Below are 26,983 nucleotides of genomic sequence, written 5' to 3' on the forward strand. Positions count from 1 at the left end.
TGCCATGGCGGCAGCTCCGCCGCTCTCCAAGGCCGAGTACCTGAAGCGTTACTTGTCTGGGGCAGCTGCCGGCGTCGACGGGGGCTCTGACTCCGGTCGCAAGCGTCGCAGAAAGCGGCCGAAGCCTGGCGGGGCCGGCGGCAAGGGGTGAGTTGGTTCTGGCGGGGCGGGGTCTGCGGCGGCTCGCCGCCCCTCTCCTCCCCAGCTCCGCCCTCGGCCGGCGCTTCCCCTCTCCTCGCCGCCCGCCGGTCCCCCGTCGGGAGCCCAGCTCAGGCGCCTCGCGCCCGTGGGCGGTATCTTCGCGGTCTCAAGTCGGCTCTAACTTTCCTTACTCTTCCCGCCTTTGTAGCGTTCCGTGCTCTTCCGTAGAGAATGAATGTCGTGCCCTGAGAATAATGGTGGAGCTCATCCAAAGCCTCCGTGTTTGGATATTTAGGGCCCAGAACCTGACTGGGGAGTTCAGCAATCCCAGGGACTCTGGTCCTGAGTCAGAGACCTGTGCTTACTTCCTGTTACTCTTAATAGTGATGCTGTTAACAATAACAACTGACATTTGTAGTTCTTGTCACGTACCAGATGCCATCCTAAGTACTTTAGAGGTATGTGATTTTAAGCTTCGTAATACTACCACGAAGTTGGTGGTGTTATTATCCCCATTTTTCAAGTGAGAAAACTTTGTAGCCCAATGTACTGGGTTGAATAGTACCCCTCCCCCCATTCATGTCCACCCAGAACCTCAGAATGTGACTTTCTTTGGAAATAATGCTTTTGCAGATATAATTAGTTAAGATGCGGTCATAGTGGATTAGGATGGGCGCTAAATCCAATATGACTGGTGTCCTTTTAAGAAGAGGGAAATTTGGACACAAACGGACATAGGGGGAGAACCGCCATGTGAAGATGGAGGCTGAGATTGGACTGGATTTACTCTCCCACTAGCCAAAGTATGCCTGGGCTACCAGAAGTTGGAAGAATCAAGGAAATATCCTTCCCTAGAAACTTCCCAGCAGGCATTGCCTTGCAGACACCTTGATTTCAGACTTCAAGCCTCCAGAACTGAGAGAGAATACATTTCTGTTGTTTTAAGCCCCCCAGTTTGTGGTACTTTGTTAGGCATCCCAGAGACAGTGCCATGTAGTGAAAATAGCTTGAGCTTTGGAGTAAGGCTGGTCAGAGTTTGAGTCCTAGCTGTGCCACTTTGTGGGCTGTGTGGCCTTGGGCAAGATATTTCATCTCTCTAAGACTGTTTCTACATCTTTAAAATGAGAGTAATAATGATATCACTTTATGGTTATGGTTAGAGATGTATACAGTGATAATGGCTTTTCAGGTAGGACTGTTCACATCATGGCAGTCATTGTTGATTATTTGGACTCATCCATAGTTTGTCTATGTAACGTTTATTGAATACGTACTTCTTAGGCCAGTTACTTCAGGGTGTTGAGAATATCACTGCGTATGAGAAGGCGTAGTCCCTATTCTGGTTGACCTTGTAATTTAATGGGCATACAAGCTTTAAACCTCTAATTACACAACTAATTGATTTATTTTCTTTGTGAATAATACAATGAAAGTATCCCATGGATGCATAACAGGGGTTGAGGGAGGTAAGGGGAGAAGCTCAAGAAAATTAAATGTAAGCTAGGACTCTTAAGAATCTTAAGAGTTTCCCATTAAAGAAAGAAGAGTTGGTCAGGCAGAGGGAAGGAACTGAATATGTGAGAACTGATGTGGTAAGGAATTTGGCTCATTCCAGGCACCAGAAGATGACCAGCAAGGTAGTGAATTGTGGAGGCAGGGGTACAAGGTGAAGTTGGCCATATAGGCAAAGACTGAACCTTATAGAATCTTGTAGGATTTTGAGCTTTATCCTAAAATCCATAGATAAGTGTTTGTAGGCTGTTATCCAAGAATGATTCTTCCTTTTTGATCTTTTTATTTTTCACATTTAGAATGCGGATTGTGGATGATGATGTGAGCTGGACAACTATCTCTACCACTAAACCGGAAAAGGAGGAAGAAGATGATGGAGATTTGCCTGTGGTATGTATCTTTTGAGGCTGTGAGGACTTCTCAATCTTGATTCCTGGTACAGGGTAGATTTATATATATATGTTGAGGGCAGAAAAGAGGTGACACTTTTCAAAGAGCTGTTTTAAAGTAGTTTTCTTTGATGATGCCTATAGACTGTTTTCTTTGTTTATGGAAGGTCTCATTAGCCTAGAAATGGAAGCTAATCACAAAGAGGCAGGACTTCCAATTGTAATGTTTACAATTAGCCATGGTTCAGTTTATTGAAATGTACCTTAAAAACAATGTTCAGGTTCAGTTACAGGAAACTTTTTATTTGTTCCTTTTATTCATTGATTCAACCAGGTTTAAAATTGTATACTTTTGTCTAAGTACTGTAAATATATAGATTAATAAAACCTAGGGGCGCCTGGGTGGCGCAGTCGTTAAGCGTCTGCCTTCGGCTCAGGGCGTGATCCCAGCGTTCTGGGATCGAGCCCCACGTCAGGCTCCTCCTCTGGGAGCCTGCTTCTTCCTCTCCCACTCCCCCTGCTTCTGTTCCCTCTCTCGCTGGCTGTCTCTGTCATGTCAAATAAATAAATAAAATCTTAAAAAAAAAAAAAAGATTAATAAAACCTAGTGTCTGTACTTTAGAGACCCTAACCTAGATGGGAGACTGAATTTCAAATTTTAACAATGTGATAAATGGTGGAGAGACATTTCACATATGTACCTAGTGTTATTAGAGCACTGGGGAAGTAGCACATTTTTTACTCCACTGGGAAATTTTTTTTTAAGATTTTATTTATTTATTTCAGAGAGAGAGAGAGAGTGAATGTACACACACAAGTCGCGAGGGCAGAGCGAGAGGGAGAACAGACTATCTGCTGAGCAGAGAGCCCTATGACATGGGGCTCAATCCCAGGACCATGGCATCATGACCTGAGCCCACTGAGCCACCCAGGCACCCTCCACTGGGAAATTCTATGAAGGATGTAAATACCTGAGCTGAGTTTTGAAGGACCAGTAAGAACCAAGTGAGCAAAAGCATAGGCAAATAATCTCACATTGGTACCGTCATGGAAACCTTGCTGAGAAACATGGAGAAAAGGAGAGCTGTTGATAGGCTGTATTACACTAAAAGGTTGTAAATTGAATTCCAGATGAGTGTATTCAGTGTTAATCCCCAGCATATTCTATAGTACATTGTTTAAAAGAAGGTTTATTAGTAATTAGAAAGGAAATAGCGGGGCACCTGGTGGCTAAGTCGGTAGAGCATGCAGCTCTTGATCTCGGGGTTGTGAGTTTGAGCCCCACACTGGGTTTAGAGATTACTTTAAAAAGGGGTCAGGATGCCTGGGTGGCTCAGTCAGTTAAGTGTCTGCTTTTGGCTCAAGTCATGACCCCAGGGTCCTGGGATGGAGCCCTGCGTAGGGCTCCCTGCTCAGCAGGGAGTCTGCTTCTCTCTCTTTCTCTCCCTCTGCCCCTCCCTTGTGCTGTCTCTCTTGCTCACTCTTTCTCAAATAAATAAATAAAATCTTAAAAAAAAAAAAAAGGAAGAAGGGAAATAGTGATCATAGGGGCCAATTAATTTGAGTTAGAACCACTTAACCTAATTAATGTTTACAACATTTTTTTTATGTTATAAAAGCAATACATATTTATTGTAGAATATTTGGAAATTACAAGAAGGTTTAAAATTTTGGAAAAAAATATAATTATCACTTACCCTGTGATTGTCCAGGGGTAACAATTGCTAACATTTGGATGCATATGTCTTTAATTCATAGATTATATATACTTGTATTTTATTTATTTTTTAAATATAATTGAGATCATACTGAACATATGGTTTTGGAGCCTGATCCTCTCATTTAATAATATGTTGTGACTACTGTAGTAAGATTTTAAAATGTTTTTTGAGGACATGATTTTTAATGGTTGCAATAGTAGTTGCATAAATTATATATATTAATTTAACCTGTCCTTTTACTGGATGTATGAGTGGTTTTCTGTTTTAAAATATAGTGCTTTGAAAAACATCTTGTACAGAAATCATTTTAGAAATCTGTTCATTTCTTTATTCCTATCAAATGGAATTTATAGGTTAGAAAGTGTGATCCTTTTGAGCTGTATTCCCATATTGCTTTCCAAAAGGTGGTACCAATTTATACTCTCCTTAAAGTTGTTTGAGAATGCCATTTTCCGCATTTCTTCATCAATACTAGAGAATTATTTTCAACAAAAACAATAGTGAACCTATGTCGGTTTGGCAGGTTAACAGTGGTATCCAGTTTCTTTGAAAAGGAGTGAATAATTTTTTCATATGTTTATTGGGCATTTGTATTTTATAATTTTTTGGCATTTTTTCCCATTGTTTAGAAAATTGGACTTTCTAATTTTTTCATTGATTTATTTGATATTTATATAAAAGAATATATTATCTGTTTTACCCGTCATTGGTATATTTTATTAGTTGCCTTTTCATTTATGTTTTTGAGAATTAAAATTTTTAATTTTTATATAGCCAAGTCTGTTAATTTTCCTTTATAATATTGTCTTTTGCTTTTACGATTGCCTCAAAACCTGAACAAGGGAGGCTTTAGCTCCACTGCTCTCTGCACTGATTAAAACAGATCTTGATTATTGAATTCATTTTTGTTATGGCAAGACCACACAACCACCAGTAATAATGGCAAAATAATTAGGACAAGCACAATAGCAGTGGCAGCACAAGAATAATGGGTATAATTTATTGAGCATTTACCATGTACCAAGCTGCTTAGCTTACATGAATTATCTCATTGAATCCTTATAGAAATCCTTTGAGTCCTCCTTTCACAAATGAGGTAATTTGAGGTTTAGAGAAAATAATTTGCCAAAGGCTACACAATATTATGTGGCAGAGCTGGTGAATTAGATCTCAGTTTATCTTGCTTGAATTCAGGCCTGTGCTTTCCTGTCTCAAAACTGGATTACCTGAGGACTGATGGTAGGCTCTTGGGAACAGAAAAATAGAAGTGAATTATGACCTAGGTTTGTATTTTAGTTCTGCCACTTGCTAGCTTGTGATATTGAGAAATCTGCTTAAATTCTCTGAATCATAGTTTGTTTTTTATTAGTGTGGGACCTTTCTTTGGAGGGCTGTTTTGAGGATTGAGTGGGATAATGTAAGTAAAGCCCAAACACAGTGCCTGGCATGTAGTCGCTGTACTGTACTAGAATTTATTATGCCAGCTGCCTTTGAAAATCTGTTATGTGGGAAGGAGGTTGATTGTATTGGAGTCAGAACTAGGGTTAATGGAAAGAAGTTCTAGGAAAGTAGATAGAGGTCCAATAAAACTAAAGACTTTCTAGCATTGCCCCCAATACAATGGACACAATGAGTTCACTGCCAGTAAATTGGTTCCCTGTCAGGGAGGGACTGGGTGAGTGATCATTTTTCAAGGATATAAGAAGATTCCAGATTTGTATGGGAATTTGGATGATATGAAATGTGTTTTTATCCCTTAAAAATTCTGTGGATCTATGTACTTCTTAATGACTTATTTTGGTTGGATTTAAGAAAACCTGTCATTGTGATTACCTGTAACAGCAGAGGTTTCATAAGGAGCCTGAAGCCCTTGACATGGAAGCCTGCCTGTATTTTCACTCTGAATGTAAAAGTAAAAAGGTAAAAGGAACTTAACTTTTAGCTTATCTGTGGCAGTTGTGTACCTGGCAGGTTGATAAAGAAGGTTTGTAATGAAAAAATTCACCTTTGGAGGAAAGTTGATTAGTCAGAGAAAGATCTATAATTAAACTATCCAGGGACAATCAGATAAACATCTCATGGGGCAAACATAGCTGAGGACCACTCCGTGTTTCTGCATGTCTCTTCGTGGCTGTTTTGGACTTGTGTGTGCCATGTGCATTAGGAATGGAATGGTCATAGGTTCAGGTTCTTGAAACAACAGTGCTCCTTGCCTGGATCCTGTGGGTTTTCTCAACATAATGTCCTAACTCGGACAGGTGGCTGAGTTTGTGGATGAGCGGCCAGAAGAGGTAAAGCAGATGGAAGCCTTTCGTTCCAGTGCCAAATGGAAGCTTCTGGGAGGTTAGTTTCAACAAATTTCCCATATTTAGGGGAAGCCTTTTTTTTTCTTCTCTGTACTTTTCTTTTAGAAAAATGCATAGTTTGTTTTAGTGTGTCCTTGATCCTGAAAAATATAGTGTGAAAAGAATTCAGAATTTCTTCAGAGGTAGCAAGACATCGGAAGTGGGAGACCAAGTATTCCATTTTCTCTTGTAATTTGGCCATTAGGGTTACCGAAGTCAGGAAGTGACTTATTTGGGGTTCTTGCAGTAACCACTCCCCTTGGGCCCAAATAGTGGGGCACTTAGTATATAGACAGGACTTTGGAGGAGTAAATCTTTCTTTGTTCTTCTTTTAAATATTGGTATTTTGCAGTGCATTATCCTCCACTTACCCACGCTATACCCTCTCCCTAGGCTAGTAATTTAACTCCATATTTAAAATTTTTTTGAGTTTTTGAGGATTGGATAAGGGACATTTGTTTGTTGTGTTTGAGCAGAGACAAACCTTATTCTTACTTGTCTTGGTTTTTCCCCTGGCGTAAACAGGGATCTTGCTTTTGAATAGCCATTTAACTCCAGTTTACTCTCAACACATGTTCCTTTTTCATACATGAAGTGTAGAAGAATTAACTCCTAAATAGGATTTGTTCTTTTTCTGTTATACTTTGTGCTTATGTTAATTGTCCTACAATTCCGATAAGAAAAAAATGCATAACCAAAGTGACAGTTGGCTATAGGTTAGTGATCACTATTGCCTCAGTTAACTTTTCAGTACATTATTGTTTTATGAATAAAAAGTTTATTATCAGTATGTATTCTTTTATCAGAATCTTGTTCACTCTTATTATTTTCTGCCTTATCCTGTGGTTTTGTTTCCAGTCCTTCCCATACTCGTTTTTTAGAGAGAATCTTCTGGTCTCCATATTTATAGGTCTAGGAAGTGATACCAAACCGCCTGCACCCCCTGCCCCCTCCCCTGCCGAATAATTATTTTTCTTCATTCTCACTGCTCCATCCCCATTTGTCACTGGAAATATCCTCACTGGTCTCTGATCCTTACTTCCTTTTTTATAAATATCATGTAATTTAGCAACGCCATGGATTAGATTTGATGTCAGGTCTCCCAGAGATATCAGTACTCTTCTGTGAGTGGTGATTCCAGTCAGAGAGGACTATTCCCCAAAGTAAAGGAGTTGGCTTGGTATAATTCATCCACTTAGCAAGTGTTCATTGGGCCCTACCCAGCATTTATTTATATTGGGGCCATAGAGCTCAATGACAAGCAAATGGAGAGGAGAAACTGGATTTTGGAAATGTCCTGAGTTGCTGTAAACATTTCATTCTCGAATACCTTTGGAAACTGGAAGTTTCAAACTCTTTCCTCAACTCCCTATGTTAAAAGTACGCACGTGGACCCTGGAGTCGGGTGGATCTGCACTGGATCCCCCAGCACTCCACCACAGGTTAGCAGTGTGACTTCGGCAGTATGCCTTAATCTTTCTATCAACTTCTTCATCTATAAAATGGGGATAACAATATTTGTCTTTCAGGCTTGTTGCGAGAATTAAGTGAGGGAATGTATATAAACCATTGGCTTGGAGTAGGTGATCAGGAAATGCTGATCCCTCTTTTTATCTGGTGACCTCCCCCCATAAGGAGCACAGGGCTGTAGATTAAATAGTTAATAGCATTTCATTTTGATGTGGCACAGGCTTAGTCACTTTGCCTTTTGAAAGAAGAGTGACTATGAACTGTGTGTTATCTAGTCTGAGTATCAGTAGGAGCCTCTGGGAGCTCTGCACAGACAGGGTTTTAGGAACAGCATTGGATTGACAGCTAGAGGATCAGGGTGTTAGCCTATCTCTTCATCTGAGTGGCTGTGACTTGTCAAGAAATCACTCATCTTCTTGGAGCCTCTGTTTTCATGTCTGTGAAACAAGGATGCCTGCCTAGCTTACCTTACAAGGTATAATATGAAAAATGCATTTAAATGGCTTGTTAGGCAAATACGAGAGGTTGTCTTTAAGGTGTTCATGGACGCCGGTTTACTGCCCCTAAGGAAAAGAGCTGTGCAGACCTTTTGGAATTTCTGAGTAGTTTTGATATGTATGCTGCCAGGGCATCTTTTGAAAGTTTTGGTACCAGGGATGAATAGAGCACCTGTGGGGATCTAACTCTTTGCCCTTTCTGTTTAGGCCACAGTGAAGATCTACCCTCACACAGACACTTCCATCATGACTCCCCAGATTCATCTCCCCCCAGGAGGGTCCGGCACGACACCCCAGATTCATCTCCTCCCAGGAGGGTCCGTCACGACACCCCGGATTCATCTCCTCCCAGGAGGGTCCGTCACGACACCCCGGATTCATCTCCTCCCAGGAGGGTCCGACACGACACCCCAGATTCCTCTCCCCCAAGGAGGGTCCGTCATGACACCCCGGATTCCTCTCCCCCAAGGAGGGTCCGTCATGACACCCCAGATTCATCTCCTCCCAGGAGGGCCCGTCATGCTTCTCTGGATCCTTCTCCCCCCAGGAAGCCTCATCATCACTCTTCAGGTGCGTCTCCTAGGAGAGCCCATCATGACACACGAGATCCATCTCTTCCTGGGAGGGCCCATCACAATTCCTCAGATACCTCTGTTCCCAGAAGGGCCCGAAATAGCTCCCCTGACACATCTCAACCTAGAAGGACTCTTGACTCCTTGGACACATCGCAGCTCAGGAGGGCCCGTCATGACTCCCCTGATTTGGCTGCTAATGTCCCTCATTCGCTGCCCAGAACCAAAAGTGGTAAAGCTCCAGAAAGAGCCTCTAGCAAAATTTCTCCACATTGGAAGGGGCCAGGACCATCTCATACATCACTCTCAAAGAACAGCAAGTATGAGTATGACTCCGACCTCTCTCCTCCACGAAAAAAGCAAGCAAAATCCCATAAGCATGATTCTAAAGGTAAGCATTTGATTGCCCATGAGAAGGACTTCCTCCCTAAGTGCTTTCTTTTGGACCTTTTACTTGTGGTCTTTAGAAATGAGAATGGTATTTTTTGGAGAAGTTTTAAAAACTGTAGGGAAATGGGAGAGGTTGGGCTGAGGAGAGTTAAAATTTACAGTGGCAAGGAGGATATTTTTATATATCTTTGTTTTTTGTCCCCACCCCATATGAAAATACTACATGTCTGATGTAGAAACTTCACAGTGTATAGAGATGTATAAAGAAGTAGAAGAAAGATTACACAAAATTCTGTCATTCAGAGCCATTCACTGTTAGTGCTGTGGCCAGTGTTTGTTTAGGCTTTTTTCTATTCATTTTTTTTTTATGTAGTTAAGCCCTTTCTATGTTGTATGTACGTGTTGTGTGTATAGTCTTGCCTGGTTTTTTCACTTAACGTTATCTTCCCCGTGTCATAAAAACATCTCTTTGTCAATATGATCTTTATCGGTGTTCTGTTACATAAATGTGCTTAACCATTTCCCTAATACTGCATATTTTAGGTTATTTCTAAAGTTTTGCTTTTATAATTTTAAAATGAGCCTTGTACATAAATTGTTGCCCCATTCTGGATTATTCCCTTATCTACTTTTAGATAGATTTTTCTGGGAATTTAAGTACTTCTAGATATGTTTTCTAGAAAACAAAGTAGAAATTGACTTACTAGGTAAGAGGGATGTATATTTTTAAAATGGTTGATACCCATTTGCAGGTTGCCTTTTTAGGAGTTGATTTGTGATGTTTGTGTCTACAACTCAGGCCTATGCAGTGAGATTTGTTTACTCAGTCTTTGTCCCTAGGAACTGTTTTCTTTTTTTTTTTTTAGGATTTTATTTATTTGAGAGAGAGAGAGTCCAAGCATACCAGAGCATGAATGGGGGTAGGGGCAGAGGGAGAGGGAGAAGCAGACTTCTCCTGACACGGGGCTGAGCAGGGAGCCTTGCTGAGCCAAAGGCAGACACTTAGGCGACTGAGCCACCCAGGTATATTCTTTTTTTTTTTTTTTTTATAATGATTTTTTATTATATTATGTTAGTCACCATACAGTACATCCCCGGTTTCCGATGTAAGGCTCGATGATTCATTAGTTGTGTATAACATCCAGTGCACCATGCAATACGTGCCCTCCTTACTACCCATCACCAGCCTATCCCATTCCCCCACCCCCCTCCCCTCACCCAGGTATATTCTAGGTAGTTTTTTAACTTTGCCACAGCAGTGAAGTCTGAGCACAAGTTGTTTTGCCCATTCTATGCTCAGATAAATATGACATAGGTGAGTATGTTGAGGTCTCACATGCTAGTCACAGTCACTAGTAATTTGGGAATAGAACCCTCATCCTGCCTGTTGGTTTTAAAAGTTGTCCCTGACTCTGATCTTCTCACGCATCATCTGTACTTGTGTTTAGGTTAGTGATAGCTCTTTAGAGGAGGACTGAATGAATATTGAATATTAGCCTGGTAAGTTCTATTTTTAAAATTCTGCAAGGGGATTAAAGATTTTATTTTTTAATTTCTAGGCTCTTCCCCCAGCCATAGGAGGTTTCACACAAGCTCTTCACCTAGGAGACATCAGAGCCACGTGTTGGACTCTTCCTCCTACCCAAGTGACAGTCGGAAAGCCTCTGATTCAGATCTTTCTCCTCCACGGCATAAGCAAAGTTCAGGGCACAAGGATTCTGATTCAGATCTGTCACCTCCACGGAATAGACCTACACATCGGAGCTCTGATTCTGACCTGTCTCCTCCAAGGAGGAAACAGAGGGCCAAATCTTCTGATTCTGATCTGTCTCCACCTCGAAGGAGTCAGTCTCTAGGAAAGAAGGTAGGAATTCTCAGGAGCCATGTCTTTTCCTTAGAGTGGCTTCTGTTTTTGAGCTGTGTACACGTCTCAGATATGTAAACCAGAGAGGAAGGAGGTAGCTCCTGGTAGCAGAGTAAATCTAGAGCACAGTTACCTTTAGAGCTCTTTGCTTCTCTCTGAGGGCAGGACTGCCTATAACCCAGCCCAGACGAACTTGCAAACACTAGGTTTCCTAAGTACCTTCTGCCTTTCTATCCTCTTTATTCCACAAATCTCATTTTTTAATAGGTCCGGAAAAACTTCCTATTGTCTTAGGAATGAACTGAGAACTATAGTTTACAGAGTAGAGTTCAAAGTACAAACCTTGTGTTAATTAGATCACATATTTGAATCCTACTTCTTCAGCTGCTGTTTGTGAAATTTGAGCAAGCTATGGAATATCTTTAAGCCTCAGCTTCTTCATCTGTAAAACGTGGATAATCATAGTATGTACTTCATGAGGCTATTGTGAGAGTTAGATGAGTCAGGGTAAGTAAAACTCTTAGCACAGTGCCCAGGACAAAGTGAGACATTAACGTAAGCAATTTATTATTATAAATCGGACAGCAGGTCTCTGTATCCAGAGCTTAAAGAGAGAGATTTAAAATATGAAATGACTTTTAGAAATCATACCACCTGGGAAGTCAGTGTTTTGTTTTATTTTAAATCTGTGATGAAGCATGAATTGCCCAGAACATCCACATGACCTCTGAGCCGTTGTTTTTGTAAAGCACACCGGTGCTAGGGACAGAATCTTATTCCAGTGAGTTGGTTAAGAAACAGGAATAGGGCCTGCAGTGTGCACTTTTCCCTCCAACCCAGACTTTTCAGGTAGGTCTCCTCTGTTGCCCACATGGTCCTGGTAGTCTGTTCCTGACTCGGAAGTGGGGTTCTTCTCTTTTGGGGAAGAAAGTGAGGTTTGTGTTGCAGCTGGACCCCCTGACATTTTATGTATCTGTTTACTTCATGGACAATTTCATATTAATCAAATTGAGTACATTGCACATGATACACTATATGCTCCATTTTTGGATTGGTTGTTTATCTTGCTATGAAATGGAGTTTAATAAAAAGGTTTGATTTGGTCATAACTTGTCATGATCCTAAAACATATCCACAATTGAAGGACCTTAGATTTGTTTGAGTTTGTAGTTGAAATGGAATATTTTATCAGTGTGGGTCTGTATTGGAGGGCTTAGAGTTTGATACAGGTTTCTGATCAGGTGACCTGAGAGTGCAGCTTCTTGTGTGCAGTTTATATACTGAAAAGTCAGAAATATAGATGCTATGCCTGTTCTTTAATATTTTCTTGGCTTGTGTTTCTGTTTATTCTTGAAACTTGATAGTACTATTAATATGCCATCAAATTCAATTTTATTTCTTTTTTATTTTGTGAATCTTGTGGTCAGTAATGAGAACACAAGGCTAGAGTTTTTGGTTTGGTTATTGCTAATCATCAGGCAAAAATGCACCTAACTGTGTATACCCTGGAGCCTGCTGCTGTATTGTCTCATTAATGTTGGATGCTCCCTTTTCCGTTGCACAGGCTGCACACATGTATTCTGGGGCTAAAACTGGGTTGGTGTTAACTGACATACAGCGAGAGCAGCAGGAACTCAAGAAACGGGACCAAGAAACCCTGGCGTTTGAAGGTAAAAATGTGAAAGTGGAGACCAGTCAAGGCTCATGTAGGTTTTATTGTTTTTTAATGTAGTTTATTGTACCTGATATTTTAAACTTTTAATTGATATTAAATTTCAGCTCTGGTTTTATGCATTATGTTAACTTCTTAGTGGGCCCAAATGGTTCCTTTCCTTCTTGAAAAAGGTTAGATATTGGTAGGGACTATTTGTAGTCTGGCTGCAAAAGTTTTTATCCACCATCAGAATCCCAAGTGGTTGATTTCAACTGTTAGAATTATTTCTGATTTTGATACCTGATGTTTATCTTTAAAAGTAGAATTTTCCTTTGCAGCTGAATTCCAATATGCTGAAACCGTATTTCGAGATAAGTCTGGTCGTAAGAGGAATTTGAAACTGGAACGTTTAGAGCAAAGGAGAAAAGCAGAAAAGGACTCGGAGAGAGATGAGCTGTATGCTCAGTGGGGAAAAGGGTAAGAGAACCACTGAAATGAAGAACAAGACTGCGCTAGGACGAGAGAAGCTCATTGTCTACTTTTCTGACCAGCTAGTTCATTGCTGTGCCTTAAGAGCTGTTTCAGGAATGGAAAATTCAATGTGCTCAATGTCCTTTCTAAGATACTGATGGGCTCTACACTTTCAGTTGGTATTCTAGGAATTTTACTCTTTTCAATATTTGGCCTATACTGCTAGAAAAAGGAGGTTTTCCAAATGTAGCCATATGGTCTCAGTGTAAGGGGGGGAAATGTTACACAGGATAGCAGACGGTCTTGGTTCTTTTTGCCCAGGCTAGCCCAGACCCGGCAGCAGCAACAAAACGTGGAGGATGCAGTGAAGGAAATGCAGAAGCCTCTGGCCCGCTATATTGATGATGAAGATCTGGATCGGATGCTGAGAGAACAGGAAAGAGAGGGGGACCCCATGGCCAACTTTATCAAGAAGAATAAAGCCAAGGAGAACAAGAATAAGAAAGGTGAGCCTTCTGGGACTCACCAGAGATGGAGGTGACTTATGGAAAGAGAGAGGGTCTTTAGCTGGGCACATGTATGGGCTTTCCCATACAGTTTTAGGTTCCTTGTGTTTAGGAGTTTGGGTTCAACTCAGTAAAGATTTCTGTGTAAAATTTTTTTTCCCACTGCCACTCAGCTCTGAATTGAGTTACATAGGTAACTAATTTCTTTTCCCTTTCTCTCCTCTCACCAGTGAGACCTCGCTACAATGGTCCTGCACCTCCTCCCAATAGATTCAATATCTGGCCTGGATATCGCTGGGATGGAGTGGACAGGTAAGCCTGAATGTTTCCTACATTTTTGTTTTCTCTTCCATCTGACCCTAACCTTCCCTAACCATTCTTAAATCACTCTCCCTCACTTGCTACTCTAAGCACAAGGTTAATAACATGCAGTTTGCTTGCTTCTGTTTCTAAGGTCACCAGATCCCATTTCCCATGCTTAGGAGACTCCTCCTCCTCCTCCCCCCCCCCCTTTTCAAAGCTTTTTAAAGCTCTGGACAAATAATTCTGGTGCTGACAATAGGATACCCTTTGTTTTTGACATTGGTCACTTCCAGTGATATTTTAGGTTTAGAGGGGATGAGCGATGGTGGGAGTCTGGAGTCTTTTGTGTGTTATATCTTTAAAATGTAGTCCTTAAACCTTCTCTTCATTGCCTTAGGAGTGAGCTACTTACAGTGTCTTATTGACCCCTACAACCAGCATCTACCCATGTACTCTAACTTCCTATCTGTTAGCACAACGACCTAAATATGCTTCTTTCCAAAGTCTGTCCCTCTTTTTACATATTAGAGCCCATCTCCTCCTGCCTACTAAAGGACATTGTTCTAGCATTCAGCATGATGATTCTCAGACTTTTTGATCTCAAGACTCTTTATACTCTTAAAAATTACTGGGGACCCCAAAAAACTTCTGTTTATGTGGAATATATCTGTTAATATTTACTATATTAGAAACTAAACTGAGATGTTTAAAAAGTGTTTATTAGTTCATTAAAAACATAATAAAGCTATTATGTTAACATAATTGCCATATTTTTAAAGAAAAATAACTGTTTTCCAAACAGAAAATAGAAGAATGTCTTTGATTAGTATTTTTGCAAATCTCATTCATGTTTGGCTTAATTGTAGATAGTAGGATTCTGCATTGAGTCTTTTGCATTATGTTTAGTTGAAGTACAGGAAGAAAATTTAACCTTAGAAAATTCAGCCTTATACATAGATAATTAGAAAAGGAAGGTATAGGGCGCCTGGGTAGCGCAGTCGTTAAGCGTCTGCCTTCGGCTCAGGGCGTGATCCCGGCGTTTCGGGTTCGAGTCCCACATCAGGCTCCTCCGCTGGGAGTCTGCTTCTTCCTCTCCCACTCTCCTTGCTTGTATTCCCTCTCTCGCTGGCTGTCTCTGTCAAATAAATAAATAAAATCTTTAAAAAAAAAAAAAGAAAAGGAAGGTATGTTACGTGTTTTGATACTACAGAAAAACTCAGCAAGTGGTAGTTTCTTAAAGGTGATTTGTAATATGGAGTCTGAAATCATATCAGAAAACTTTCCATACTGTTACATTAAAATCCATTTTTTTTTTTCTGCTTTGGATAAATCTTTTCCTGGTACGTGATTTTATAACATCATGTACTGGTCATTTGGAAAATACTGGTTTGCTGAGTATCTCAGACCTGCCAAATGTTGATATTTTTTGCTACACAAAGTCAACTAATCATATATTTGTTGACATTGCCTGTGATCTCATCACCAAAATCTTAAACGGGAAGCTAGGGTTCATGGTGGCAGATACACATTTTTTTGAAATTCTGATTTACACTTAAAAGCTTGAATTTTGTCATTGGTGACAAATATCAATTGTTATTGTAGTGAAGCTCACTTTGTATGATAGCTTTTTTGTAGACTCCATCAGATTTTGTACCTAGAGGATCAGGTCATCCGTGAATATAGACAGCTTTACTTCTTCCTTTCCAATCCAAATGTCCTTTGTTCTCTTTCTTACCTTATTGCGCTAACTAGAACGTCCAGTGCAGATGTTGACTAGAAGTAGTTAGAACAGGCATCTTTGTCTTCCTAATCTTAGAAGAGCAGTCAGGCTTTTGCCATTACATGTGTTGTAAGCTATAGGTGTTTTGTAGATTCCCTTTACTGAGTTGAGAAGGTTCCTTTCTATTTCTAGTTTGCTGAGAGGTTTGTTTTTTTTTTTTTTTCCAGGAATGTATGTTGATTTGGTTCATTCTTTGATCCATGAGTTACTTAGGAATTCATTGTTTAATTCCAAACATTTGGACTTTTCTAGATATCTCACTGTTTTTGATTTCCAATTTAATTCTCTTGAGATCAGAGATTATACTCCATAATATTTTGATCTTTTGAAATTTATTAAGCTGCTTGTTTTATAGCCCAGTATATGGTTTACCTTGGTGAATAATCTGTTTGCATTTGAAGAGAATATGTATTCTGTAGTTGTTTGGGGGGGCTGTTTTGAAAATTATTTTTTTAAAAACAAACTTTTTGTTTCTTAGTAATTGTAGATTTATAGACAATTTGCAGATAGTATGAAGAATTCCTGTACACCCCTTATCCAGTTTTATTACCACTCCTTACATTACCATGGTACAGTTTATCAGAACCAACATTCGTACGTTATTTTTAATGTACCAGGTTTTACTTGGATTTCACTAGTTTTTCCACTAAGTCCTTTTTCTGTTCAGGGATCCAATTCAGGATCCCACATTGCAAGTAACTGTCATACTCTTTAGTCTCCTGTGATCTGTTGACAGTTTCTCAGTCTTTGCTCTTTGTAAGCCTGTCAGTTTTTTGGAATATGGTTAGTTATTTTGTAGAATGTCCTTCAAATTGGGTTCATTGGGTGTTTTTCTCATGGTTAGACTGAGGTAATGGGTTTTTGGAAAGAATACCACAGTGGTGGAGTGCCCTTCTCATCACATAATTTTAACCAGTACATGGTAACCACAGGACATCACTAGTGATGCTAACCTTAATCACTTGGTTAAGGTAGTCAGTGTTTGCCAGTTTTTCCACTTTAAAATTGTTCTTTTTCCCCTTCTATACTCTGCTCTCTAGAAGTGAGTCACTAAGTTCAGCTTGCACACAAAAGGGGACCTCGTGGGATATCTACATATAATATTTGGACTTTTTCTATAAGGATTTGTTTAATCACCCCATTTATCTTAGTTATTTTTTTGTCGGTAATGAGTCATGTATATTTTATACTGTTGTAATCCAGTAATATGTTATTTATTTTGTTGCTCAAATTGTTTTGTTCTTTAGCCACTGGGAATTCTTTAAGGTGTCCCTTTTGCATGCCCTCGCCTTTTATTTTTTGAGCACTCTCTGACTTTCTGATACTACAAGATGCTCCAGACTCATCTTGTATTTTCCCTGTCCCAACTTTAGAATCGACCATTTCTCCAAGGGACCCTGGCTGCTTTTAATGGATAACAGTATTTAGAAACCAAGATCTAACTTGTAGAAATACTTGTTACTGGGGTGTCATTGTTTCTAGGCCCTGTCAGCAGACAGAGCTAGGTAGTACATGTCTAGAAATCCACATATGCCCACATGTCTGTCGTTATTTCTGTATCTGTTTATGTGTCTATACATACATGTTTATATATACAGATACATAAATATGAGTTCATACTGGTGTAACCTACTCTAGTGCAGTATTTTCTTTTCTTCTTGCTTATCTATAACTTTCCCCTCCATCATTGAGAAACCTGGCACCCACCAGCTACCGTCCATTTTGCTTACCTCAGTATACATGTAAAACAGTTTCAGAATTGAGAAATGAAATGAGAAACAGATTTCTGACTAAAGTATAGTATTTACGTATAGTTGCTTTTGTTCTTACCCTTATAATTTCTAGTGAGAGTACTATTTTCCAACATAATTTAAAGGGTCAGCTCCCTGCCTCCCCACCCCCGTACTGTTAGTCATACATTTATAATGTAATAGATTCATTATTCATAGTCTGCAGTCTATTCTGGGCTCTCCTGACGTCCTGGGTGATTTTTCCTTTTTAGAGTTTGCCCATGTTAGTGTTTACTTTTTATGGTGTATGGTTCTGTGAAGTTTGACAAATGCATAGAGTCATTCATTCACCACCCTAGTACTACATAGAAAGTTCCATCATCTAAAATTTCCCCCATAAGTCCTCTTTTAGTCAATTACACCCTCTCCACCAAACCCTTGTGATTAGTGCTCTATTTTCTGTTCCTATAGTTTTGCCTTTTTCAGAGTGTCACATGAATGGAATCATATAATATGTAGCCTCTTGAGTCTGACTTCTTGCACTTAGCAAAATGCCCTTAGATTCATCCATGTTCTTGCGTGAATATCCCACTGTATGGATGTACCTGTTTGTTTATTCCCCAGTTGAAGGGCATCTTTGTTGCTCCCAGTTTTAGCGACTGTGAATAAAGCTGCAATAAACATTTGTGTATAGAGTTTTATGTGGACATAGTTTTCAGTTTACTTGGATAAATACCCACTGATTGCTGGATTATATGGTGAGACTGTGTTGAACTTTATAAGAAACTGCCAATTGTCTTCCAACTGGCTATACCATTTTATGTTACACCAGAGAAAGAGGATTCCTGTTGCTCCGCATCCTTGCCAGCCTTTGGTATTGTCAGTGTTCTGGATTTTAGGTGTGTACATTTAATATTGAATTTAAATTGCTCTGTTATTTTAGCTAAGCCTCTCTGCAGTTTTTTTTAGTGTTTGCTTTAAGGATTACAGTATGTATCTTTAACTTATCATGACCTACTGAGAGTTATAACTGTACTATTTCACATAAAATATAAGAACCTTGTAACACTGTAGTTCCACTAACTCTCTGTTCTATGTGCTACTGTTGTCATATATAAAACATAAATGGTATAGATCCCACAATACAGTGTTCTAATTTTTAATTTACAGTTATTAAAAAAAACTAAGAAAACAACAAAATGTATAGGTGTTAATATTTAACTTACATACTTACCATTTCTGGTGCTCTTTTTTCTCTCCTCTAAACAACATTTAATATTCCTTTAGTGCAGGTTTTTTGCAACACATTCTCTCCGTTTTTGTTGATATGAAAATGTCTTTATTTCACCTTTATTTTTTCAAAACTTTAATTTTGAAATAATTTTAGACAAGAACTTGAAAAAATAGTACAGTGTGTTACAGCATACCCTTTACCAAGCTTCCCCCAGTGATAATCTTACATAACTGTAGTACGTTACCAAAATAAGGAAATTGACATTGGCACAATTCTATTAAACTAGAGTCCTTTTTGTCACCTTCATTTCTGAATAGTTTTACTGACAGTGTTGGAAGCGGTCATCAAGAGGACATGACCACTGGTTGACCCACAAGTCAAGACAGTCAGAGGCCTCTTACTGCCTCCTTTGTCCTTGGAATGTGTGTCTGCCTACTCTTCCCATACTTACTAGCAGCAGTTTCAAGGATGCAGCCTTGACAGAGTAAGGTGTTGAGACCACCGGGGCCGAATATGTGACTGAACCCAGTTAAGGCCTCTATATAAGTTTCTAAGATTCTGGTTGGTGGATACCCAAGACAGACTTAATATGTAAATTCCCTTGCTTATTGAACCTAACCCCCTATCAATCTGGAGTGGCCTGCCTCTTTCTTCTGTCTCTCCTTGCCCTCTGTGTACCAGGGCCAAATTCAGACTTCACCTGGGGAGCTCCTGATGTTGCAAACCAACACATGGAACTCTGGATTGATAGTACCGGAGTTGCATGACAGTTTCGCCAATGCTTTGAGGGTGTTAACTCATTTTCTGGCCTCCATTGTTTCTAATTAGAAGTCAGTCTTCACGGGGCACCTGGGTTTCTCAGCCGGTTAAGCATCTGCCTTCAACTCAGGTCGTGATCCCAGGGTCCTAGGATTGAGTCCCAGATTGGGCTCCCTGTTCAGCTGCTTGTGCTCTCTGTCTCTCTCTCTCTGTCAAATAAATAAATATTCTTTAAAATTTGGGAAAAAAAGTTGGGAAAAAATTGGGAAAAAAAGTTGGTCCTCAGTCCTCATTTGTTTCATTGTTACCCCTCCCCCCTTACCACCACACACATATCATAATATGCACCTATTATAATACGTTGTTTTTCTCTGGCAGATTTTCTTCTGTTAGGTTTTCAGCAGTTTGACTGTGATGTACCTTGGTGTGGTTTTCTTTAATTCATCCTGCTTTGGGTTTGTTGTGCTCTTTGGATGAATAAGTTCGTGTTAGTCACCTTTGAGAAGTATTTGGCTGTTTTTGTTAATTATTTCTTCTGAATTCCTCTTTCTTCTTCAGTTATACTGTTTTTCACCACTTGATATCATTCTACAGAGCTCTGAATTTCATTTCTCTATCACCATTTTTCTCTCTTTTTAAGATCAGATAGTTTCTGTTGATCATTTCAAGTTCATTGATTTTCTGCATCTCCAATCTATTAAGTCCTTGCAATGGATTTTTTTACTGTATTTTTCAACTCTAGAATTTCCATTTGGTAGTTTGTATTTCTTTGCTGAGATTTTCCATCTGTTCATTCATTATGAGACATTTCCGTCTTCCTTGAGAATATTTATAATTAGTGCTTTGAAGTCCTGTGTTCTAATTGCAGCATTTGGGTCACCTCAGGATTGGTTTCTATTAATAGCTTTTTCTTGAGTTTGATCACATTTTACTATTTCTTTACGTGTCTGGTCATTTTTTAACATACACTGGCCACTAAATGGTACATGATAGGGATATTGAATTCTGTTATATTCTGAAGTATGTTGGTTTTTATTCTGGCGGATGGTTAACATGGGTGTATTTGAACTCCAAGCACTGTCTCCTTTGCAGTGGGCAGCAGCTACACTTTCTGCTCAGTTCTTTCAATTTCTAGCTGCTGCTTTTTTATTGGACTCAATGTGGTTTTCCTTGCACAAGCACAGTTTAGCAGTTGGCCAAGGATTTGGGTGTAGTTTGTGTGTAGATTCTGGGGTTCATCTGTTTTGTAGCTCCCTCCATTTCGGGTTTCCTCCCTGATTTTCCAGCTGATCTGCCCTCTTTGCACTGACATCTCTAGCCAATAAACCTGTGGCTTTTTGCCTCCCTGAGCTGTGCAGATTGGGAAGTGCCCTCTGGCAAAAAGCCTCACAAATCTCTTTTCACACATAGATTCCCATCCAGGTTCTGCCTGCCTTTTGGTCACTTTCCCGGGCCTTCAAATAATTTCAAATACTGCAATTTTATATTTTGTCCAGATTTTATAATTGCTATCCAAGGGTAGATTAGACTGCTCAAGTTCCTCTGCTGTGAATGAAATCCATTACCCCACCTCATATAGCCCTAAGGCATTGTTCTTCTGTCCCTCAAGGGGCCTTTGAAATCCGAGGCTCTAGTTCCTGATATTGGCAGGTATCAGCAGGGTGGCTGTGGTTTCAGGCTTGCTTACTACTCCCTGGTTTGCAGCTCGCCTGCCCGCCGGGATACAGGCTCTCTGGTAGTGGGAATATCTTTCAGAATGCTAATTCGTAGTCAGAAGTAGATCTTCTTATAGCCACACCCTAAAGATTTTTTCTTGCTACACTGAGGTCCCTCCCCACCTTTTTTTATTTAAAAAAAATTTTCTGGATCCAAACTCAGAACTCTTCCTGACCTAGTGTTTTACTGGCGTCTGATCTGTTTCCAGCTCTCCCAGTAATGTTCTTCCACTTCGTATTTTTCCTAGATCTTTCCTTCCTTTTAGTTCTCTTTCTCCTCTTTGCTTTCTTTCTGATTATTCATTCTTTTGTCACCTTTTCTAGTTTTGTCTGGTTTTGATCCATGGCAAGTGAACATTTCTGGAACAGATCTGTATTTGGAAAAACCCATAAGGTCCACTAATGTGATCCCATTATTATTTAGAAGATAAACTGAGGGTCAGATAAATTGAACGACTTACCTGTAGTTATTTAGCTCACCTGAGAAAGCTGGAATTAGAATCCTGGGCTCTAGATTCTCTAGTCCAAGACTTTTCCACTATGAGTGCTCTTGCAGTTTGTTTTTTTGATTCTGTAGGGTTCGGTTTGTTATCCTTATGTGTTTCATTTATATGAGGATGTTAGTGTTGGTTCTCTTAGTATTTATTCCCCAAGGCAAAAAACAGTGGTTTCCTTGGTGTTTTAGAATATCCTGCATGCTTCTAAGGTTAGAGATGGAGCCATTTGTAATAAGCTTCCCTTCTTCCTAAAACATTTCGTTACTTACCCTACTCATCCCTTACGGAAGGCATGAGCAAAGAGGGAAGCCTGTTACCTCAATCAGTTTAGTAACACTTAGCAGAGATGTGATTACTTTAAGCAGCTATGTACTAGGTGCCAGGTTTTTAAAATTAGTGAGAGACAGTCCCTGAGCCTAGGAACTCACTTTCTATCTAGAGAAAGACAAATAATTTCAATGGTACTTGCTAAGTATTATTATTATAGAGGATTTTCAAGGTGCTTTGGGAGCACAAAGGAAGAGTAAGTTCAGCCTTGGGAGAGTGTGGTCAGGGGAGGCTTCCTGGAACATACATGAGCTTAGTCTTAAGGGATGGGTAGGCACCAGCCAACAGAAGGAGGAAAGGGAGGAAGTTTAAAGAAGAGGATCCTGTATGTGTGAAGTCATAAGGGTATGGAACATCATGGTGTTACGGAGGGGCCGTCATAAGCAGTTTGCTGTTGTTGGATAGCATGAAGTGTGGAGTGGAGTGTATGAGATGTACTAGAAAGGTAAGAAGGCACCTGGTCACAGTAGGCTTTGGAAACATTTCTGAGGAGTGTGGTCTTCACTCTAAAGGCAAAGGAGAGCCACTGAAGGATTAACAGCAACTCTGCATTTTAGATAGACACCTCATTATAGCAGTAATATGAAGCATGTGAAAGGCACAGGTCTGGAAGTGGAGAGAGACAAGGTACAATGCTGTCGCAGTAGGTCAGGGAAAGGAGACAGAGGTCTGAACTGTGGCAGTGGGAGTGCAATGGAGAGAAGAGGAGGTGGGCAAGTGTTCAGGGGATAGGTGGCAGGACCTGGCGGCTGACTTGGGTAGAAGGAGAAATCACTGGATTTGGCAATAAGGAAGGTCACTGGTGACCTGAAAGAGAGCAAACTCTGTGGCATGGTGAGACAAAAGCAGGGTTTAATGTGTTAAGGAATGAATGAAAAGTGAGGAAATGTAGACAGTGAATACAAGCTCTTTCAAGAAGTTTATGTAAGACGACAGAATTCATAGTATTGAAGGGAGTTGAGGTCCACTCCTTGAAACTCTCGTGACACTCTACTCCTGGTTCTTTTCTCTTCTTGTTGGCCACCTTTATGAGCTTTCTTCCTCTTTGTACCCTTTTAATGTTGCTGGGGCTCCATATCTAACCTTAGCTGTTCTCACTGCACGTGCTCTTTCTGGCCGAATCTTATTTAGTCTCACCTTCAGTTACCACCTATATGTATGTGATCCCCAGATCTGTGTTTGCGGTTCATCTGGTGTATATAGCTGTGCACTGGATTTGTCTGTTGCTGTGTACCCTAGGCACCTTACATGCAACGTATTCAGCCTCATCTCCCCTAACCTGCTCTTCCTCTTGTGTTCTCTCCTACTTAGTGCAGCCTCATTCATCTGGTCCCTAAAATTACTAACCTGCAAGTCAAACTTACCTCCTCCTCCTTTGCTCTTACATCGCTAATCTGTCTCCAAGTCTCCTTTATCATTGCTTTCATCATCTGTTGCCTGTACCCGTAGTAACTTTCCTGCCTCCAGTCTCCTCCAGAAATACAGTTTCTGCTCCTGTTTTAAATCTATCCTTACTACATGAAATCTGAGCTTTTTAACTCTGTCTTGTGCTATTCCCTTCATCATACTGTAGGCTCTAGCTGTACTAGTTTGCCTCTGGCTCCCTCCATGTAGCAAGCTGTTTCTTATTTTTGTACAATTGTTCTTGTTAGTCATGTTGCGCTCTGTCCCGAAATGCTCTCCTGACCTTTTCTGGCCTTCTCTACCTCCAGCCCTGTGGTTAGCTCTATCTTTTCAGACTTAGCTTAGGGGCTACTTCCACAAAACCTTACCTGACCATTCCTCTTCATCCCTTTCCCAATCTGAGTAAGATCCCCATTCTCTTTCTAAGATACCCAATGCCTATCTCCACCACAGTTTATGCTTTTTTATTTTAATTATTGGTATAAATGTCAGTCTCCTCCACTAGTCGGAGTTCATCAGAATAGATGCTACGTCATACTCATTTTCATGACACAGTGCCTAGTATATACAAGCACATCTTAGATAATTAGGGGTCTAGTTTCAGACCACCACAATTAAGTGAATATGACAGATGAGTTTTTTTGGTTTCCCAGTGTGTATAAAAGTTACATGGATACTATACCATAGTTTACTAAGTGTGCAATAGCATGTCTAAAAAAAAACCCAGTGTAGACACCTTAATTAAAAAATACTTAACTGCTAAAAAATGATCATTTGAGCTTTCAGTGAGTCGTAATCTTGTTGCTGGTGGAGGGTGCTGCCTCCATGTCGGTGGCTGCTGACTCAGCAGGGTGGGGGTTGCTGAAGGCTGGGTGGCTGTGGCAAGTTCTTAAGACAGCAGTGAGGTTTGCTACATCATGTGACTCTTCTCTTCATGAATGATTTCTTTATAGCGTGTGATGCTGTTTGATAGCATTTTACCCACAGTAGTACTTCTTTCAGAATTGGAGTACATCCTCTCAGACCTGCCACAGCTTTATTAGCTACATTTATGTAATATTCTAAATTCCTTGTTGTCACTTCAGTGGTCTTCATAGCATCTTCACCAGGAGTAGATTCCGTTTCAAGAAACTACTTTCTTTGCTCATCTGTAAGAAGCAATTCCTTGTCCATTCAAGTTTGATCATGAGATTGCAGCCTTGCTGTCCCATCTTCAGGCTCCACTTCTGGTTCTAGTTCTCTTGCTGTTTCTCCCACATCTGCAGGTACTTTCTCCACTAAAGTCTTGAACCCCTCGAAGTCTACATGAGGGTTGCAGTCAAAGTCTTCCAACTCCTGCTGATGTTGATATTTTGACCTCTTCCTGTGAATCACGAATGTTCTTAATGACATCTAGAATGGTGAATCCTTTGAATTTACTTTGCCCCCATCCATCAGAGGAATCACTGTCTGTGGCAGCGATTACCTTACAAAAATAATAAGACTTGAAAGTCAGATGACTCCTTGATCCATGGGCTGCAGAATGGATATTGTGTTAGCAGGCACAAAAACAACATTAATCTTGTCCATCTCCATCAGAGCTCTTGGGTGACCAGGTGTATTGTCAGTGAGTGGTAATATTTTGAAAGGAATCTTTTTTAATGAGCGGTAGGTCTGAACAGTGGGCTTAAAATATTTGGGAAACCATGTTGTAAACAGCTGTGCTGTCATCCAGGCTTTGTTTTTTCATTTACAGAGCTCAGGCAGAGTAGATTTAACGTAATTCTTAAGAGCCCCAGGATTGTTGGCGTGGTAAATGAGCAGTGGCTTCGACTTAAAGTCACCAGCTGCATTAACCCTTTAGCAAGAGCCCACCTGTCCTTTGAAGCTTTGAAGCCAGGCATTGACTTCCCCTTTCTCGCCGTGAAAGTCCTAGAGGAATCTTCTTCCAATAGAAGACTGTTTCATCTACACTGAAAATCTGTTTAGCGGAGCCACCTTCACGGACTGTCTGAGCTCGATCTTCTGGAGAACACGCTGCAGCTTCTACATCAGCACCTGCTGCTTTTCCGTTCACTTCTATGTTATGGACACAGCTGCTTGCCTTAAACCTCATGAACCAACCCCTCTAGCTTCAAACTTTTCTTCAGCAGCTTCCCCACCTCTCTCAGCCTTCACAGATTTGAAAAGCATTAGGGCCTTGCTCTGGATTAGGCTTTGGCTTAAAGGAATGTTACAGCTGGTTTGACCTTCTATCCAGACCATTAAAACTTTCTCCATTATCAGCAGTAAGGCTGTTTTGCTTACTTATTTGTATGTTCCTTGGAGTAGCACTTCTAATTTTCTTCAGTAATTTTTCCTTTGCATTTACAGCCTGACTAACTGCCGTGAGAGATGTAGCTTTTGGCCTGTCTTGGCTTTTGGCATGCTTTCCTCACTAAGCTTGATCATTTTTCTAGCTTTTGATTTAAAGTGAGATGAGTGACTCTTTTCCTTGAACACTTAGAGACCATTGTAGGGTCGTTAACTGGCCTAATTTCAGTACTGTTGTGTCTCAGGGAATAGGGATGCTAGAGGAGAGGGAGAGCGATGGGGGAATGGCCAGTCAGTAGAGCAGTCAGAACACATACAACATTTATCGACTAAGTTTGACATTTTATAGAGGTGTAATTGGTGACACCCCCAAACAGTTTATAATAGATACATCAAAGATTACTGATTGAAGATCACCATAGCAAATAATGAGACAGTTTGAAATACTGCAAGAGTTACGAAAATGTAACACAGGCACGAAGTGAGCAAATGCTGTTGGAAAAAATGGCGCCGATAGACTTGCTTGATGCGGGGTTGCCACAAACCTTCAGTTTGTAAAAAATGCATTCTGTGAAGTGCAGTAAAGTGAAGTGCAATTAAACGAGATAAGCCTGTATGAGAATCCACTAAATGCTTGTGTAATGAATGGGTGAATTATAAGATGTAGACATCAGCTGAGAGTGAGTTGGGCCTGTAGAGTGGTAAATGTTTGAAACAGGTGTCAAAAGAATGGTGAAGGGTCTGAACAAGAACCAATAAAAGGATGAATTATGTATTTTGGCTTTTTTATTCTATTGCATATGCCTTAAATATTTTCACATGACTGCCTTACTTTCCTCCTTATTCATTAGGTTGTGAACTCTTCTCTTTTTTCAAAAATAAATGTCCAGTTCAGGATTCTGGCTGATCGGTGTCTCTTGATTGCAGATCCAATGGATTTGAACAGAAGCGCTTTGCCAGGCTTGCCAGCAAGAAGGCGGTGGAGGAACTTGCCTACAAGTGGAGTGTTGAGGATATGTAACTTTTCTGAGGCTGTGGGGTGGCTGTGGGTTGTGGTAGTGGACATAGGGCAGCCAGACATCCAGCTCTAACAGTTGTTTATGCTAATAATCAGGGTCCACACAGACCAGCAACTTAAATGCCAGTTTTGACTATGGAAGAATATTTTGAGACCTGATGTTTGGACTGAGGCACCTGCACTTCTCAGGTGTGCCAACACTGGCTATTGCTGGCCTTCAGAGGAAGTGTTGATTTTTCAGCGTCCCAGGGTTTGTTCTTGGTTAGGGTTTTTCTTTTTTAATAAACATGCATTTATTTTTTCAAAATCATGTTCTTAACTGGGTATTTTGTTTTGGGGAAGAATACAAGCTAATGATGAAACCCCCATGGATCTTGGAGGGTGGTGATTGG

The 26,983-nt window shown here is 40.3% G+C and overlaps 1 protein-coding gene across 2 annotated transcripts; it reads left to right on the plus strand.

Moving 5' to 3' along the window:
• Positions 1-2: 2 nt before the first annotated feature.
• BUD13 (BUD13 homolog) lies at positions 3-26,898 on the plus strand. 2 transcript variants are annotated; one of them, XM_040631201.1, is made up of 10 exons: positions 3-147; positions 1,953-2,043; positions 6,022-6,106; positions 8,283-9,038; positions 10,597-10,901; positions 12,466-12,571; positions 12,894-13,032; positions 13,348-13,532; positions 13,763-13,844; positions 26,501-26,898. In XM_040631201.1, exons 1-10 carry the CDS (start codon positions 5-7, stop codon positions 26,592-26,594), a joined length of 1,986 nt encoding a protein of 661 aa, XP_040487135.1. In that variant the 5' UTR covers positions 3-4; the 3' UTR covers positions 26,595-26,898. The 2 variants fall into 2 exon arrangements, with proteins under 2 accessions (XP_040487135.1, XP_040487136.1); XM_040631202.1 differs by having other exon boundaries at positions 8,283-8,645.
• Positions 26,899-26,983: the final 85 nt, after the last annotated feature.

This window comes from Ursus maritimus, unplaced genomic scaffold (assembly GCF_017311325.1).
Source record: "Ursus maritimus isolate PB19 unplaced genomic scaffold, ASM1731132v1 scaffold_16, whole genome shotgun sequence".
NCBI lineage: Eukaryota > Metazoa > Chordata > Mammalia > Carnivora > Ursidae > Ursus > Ursus maritimus.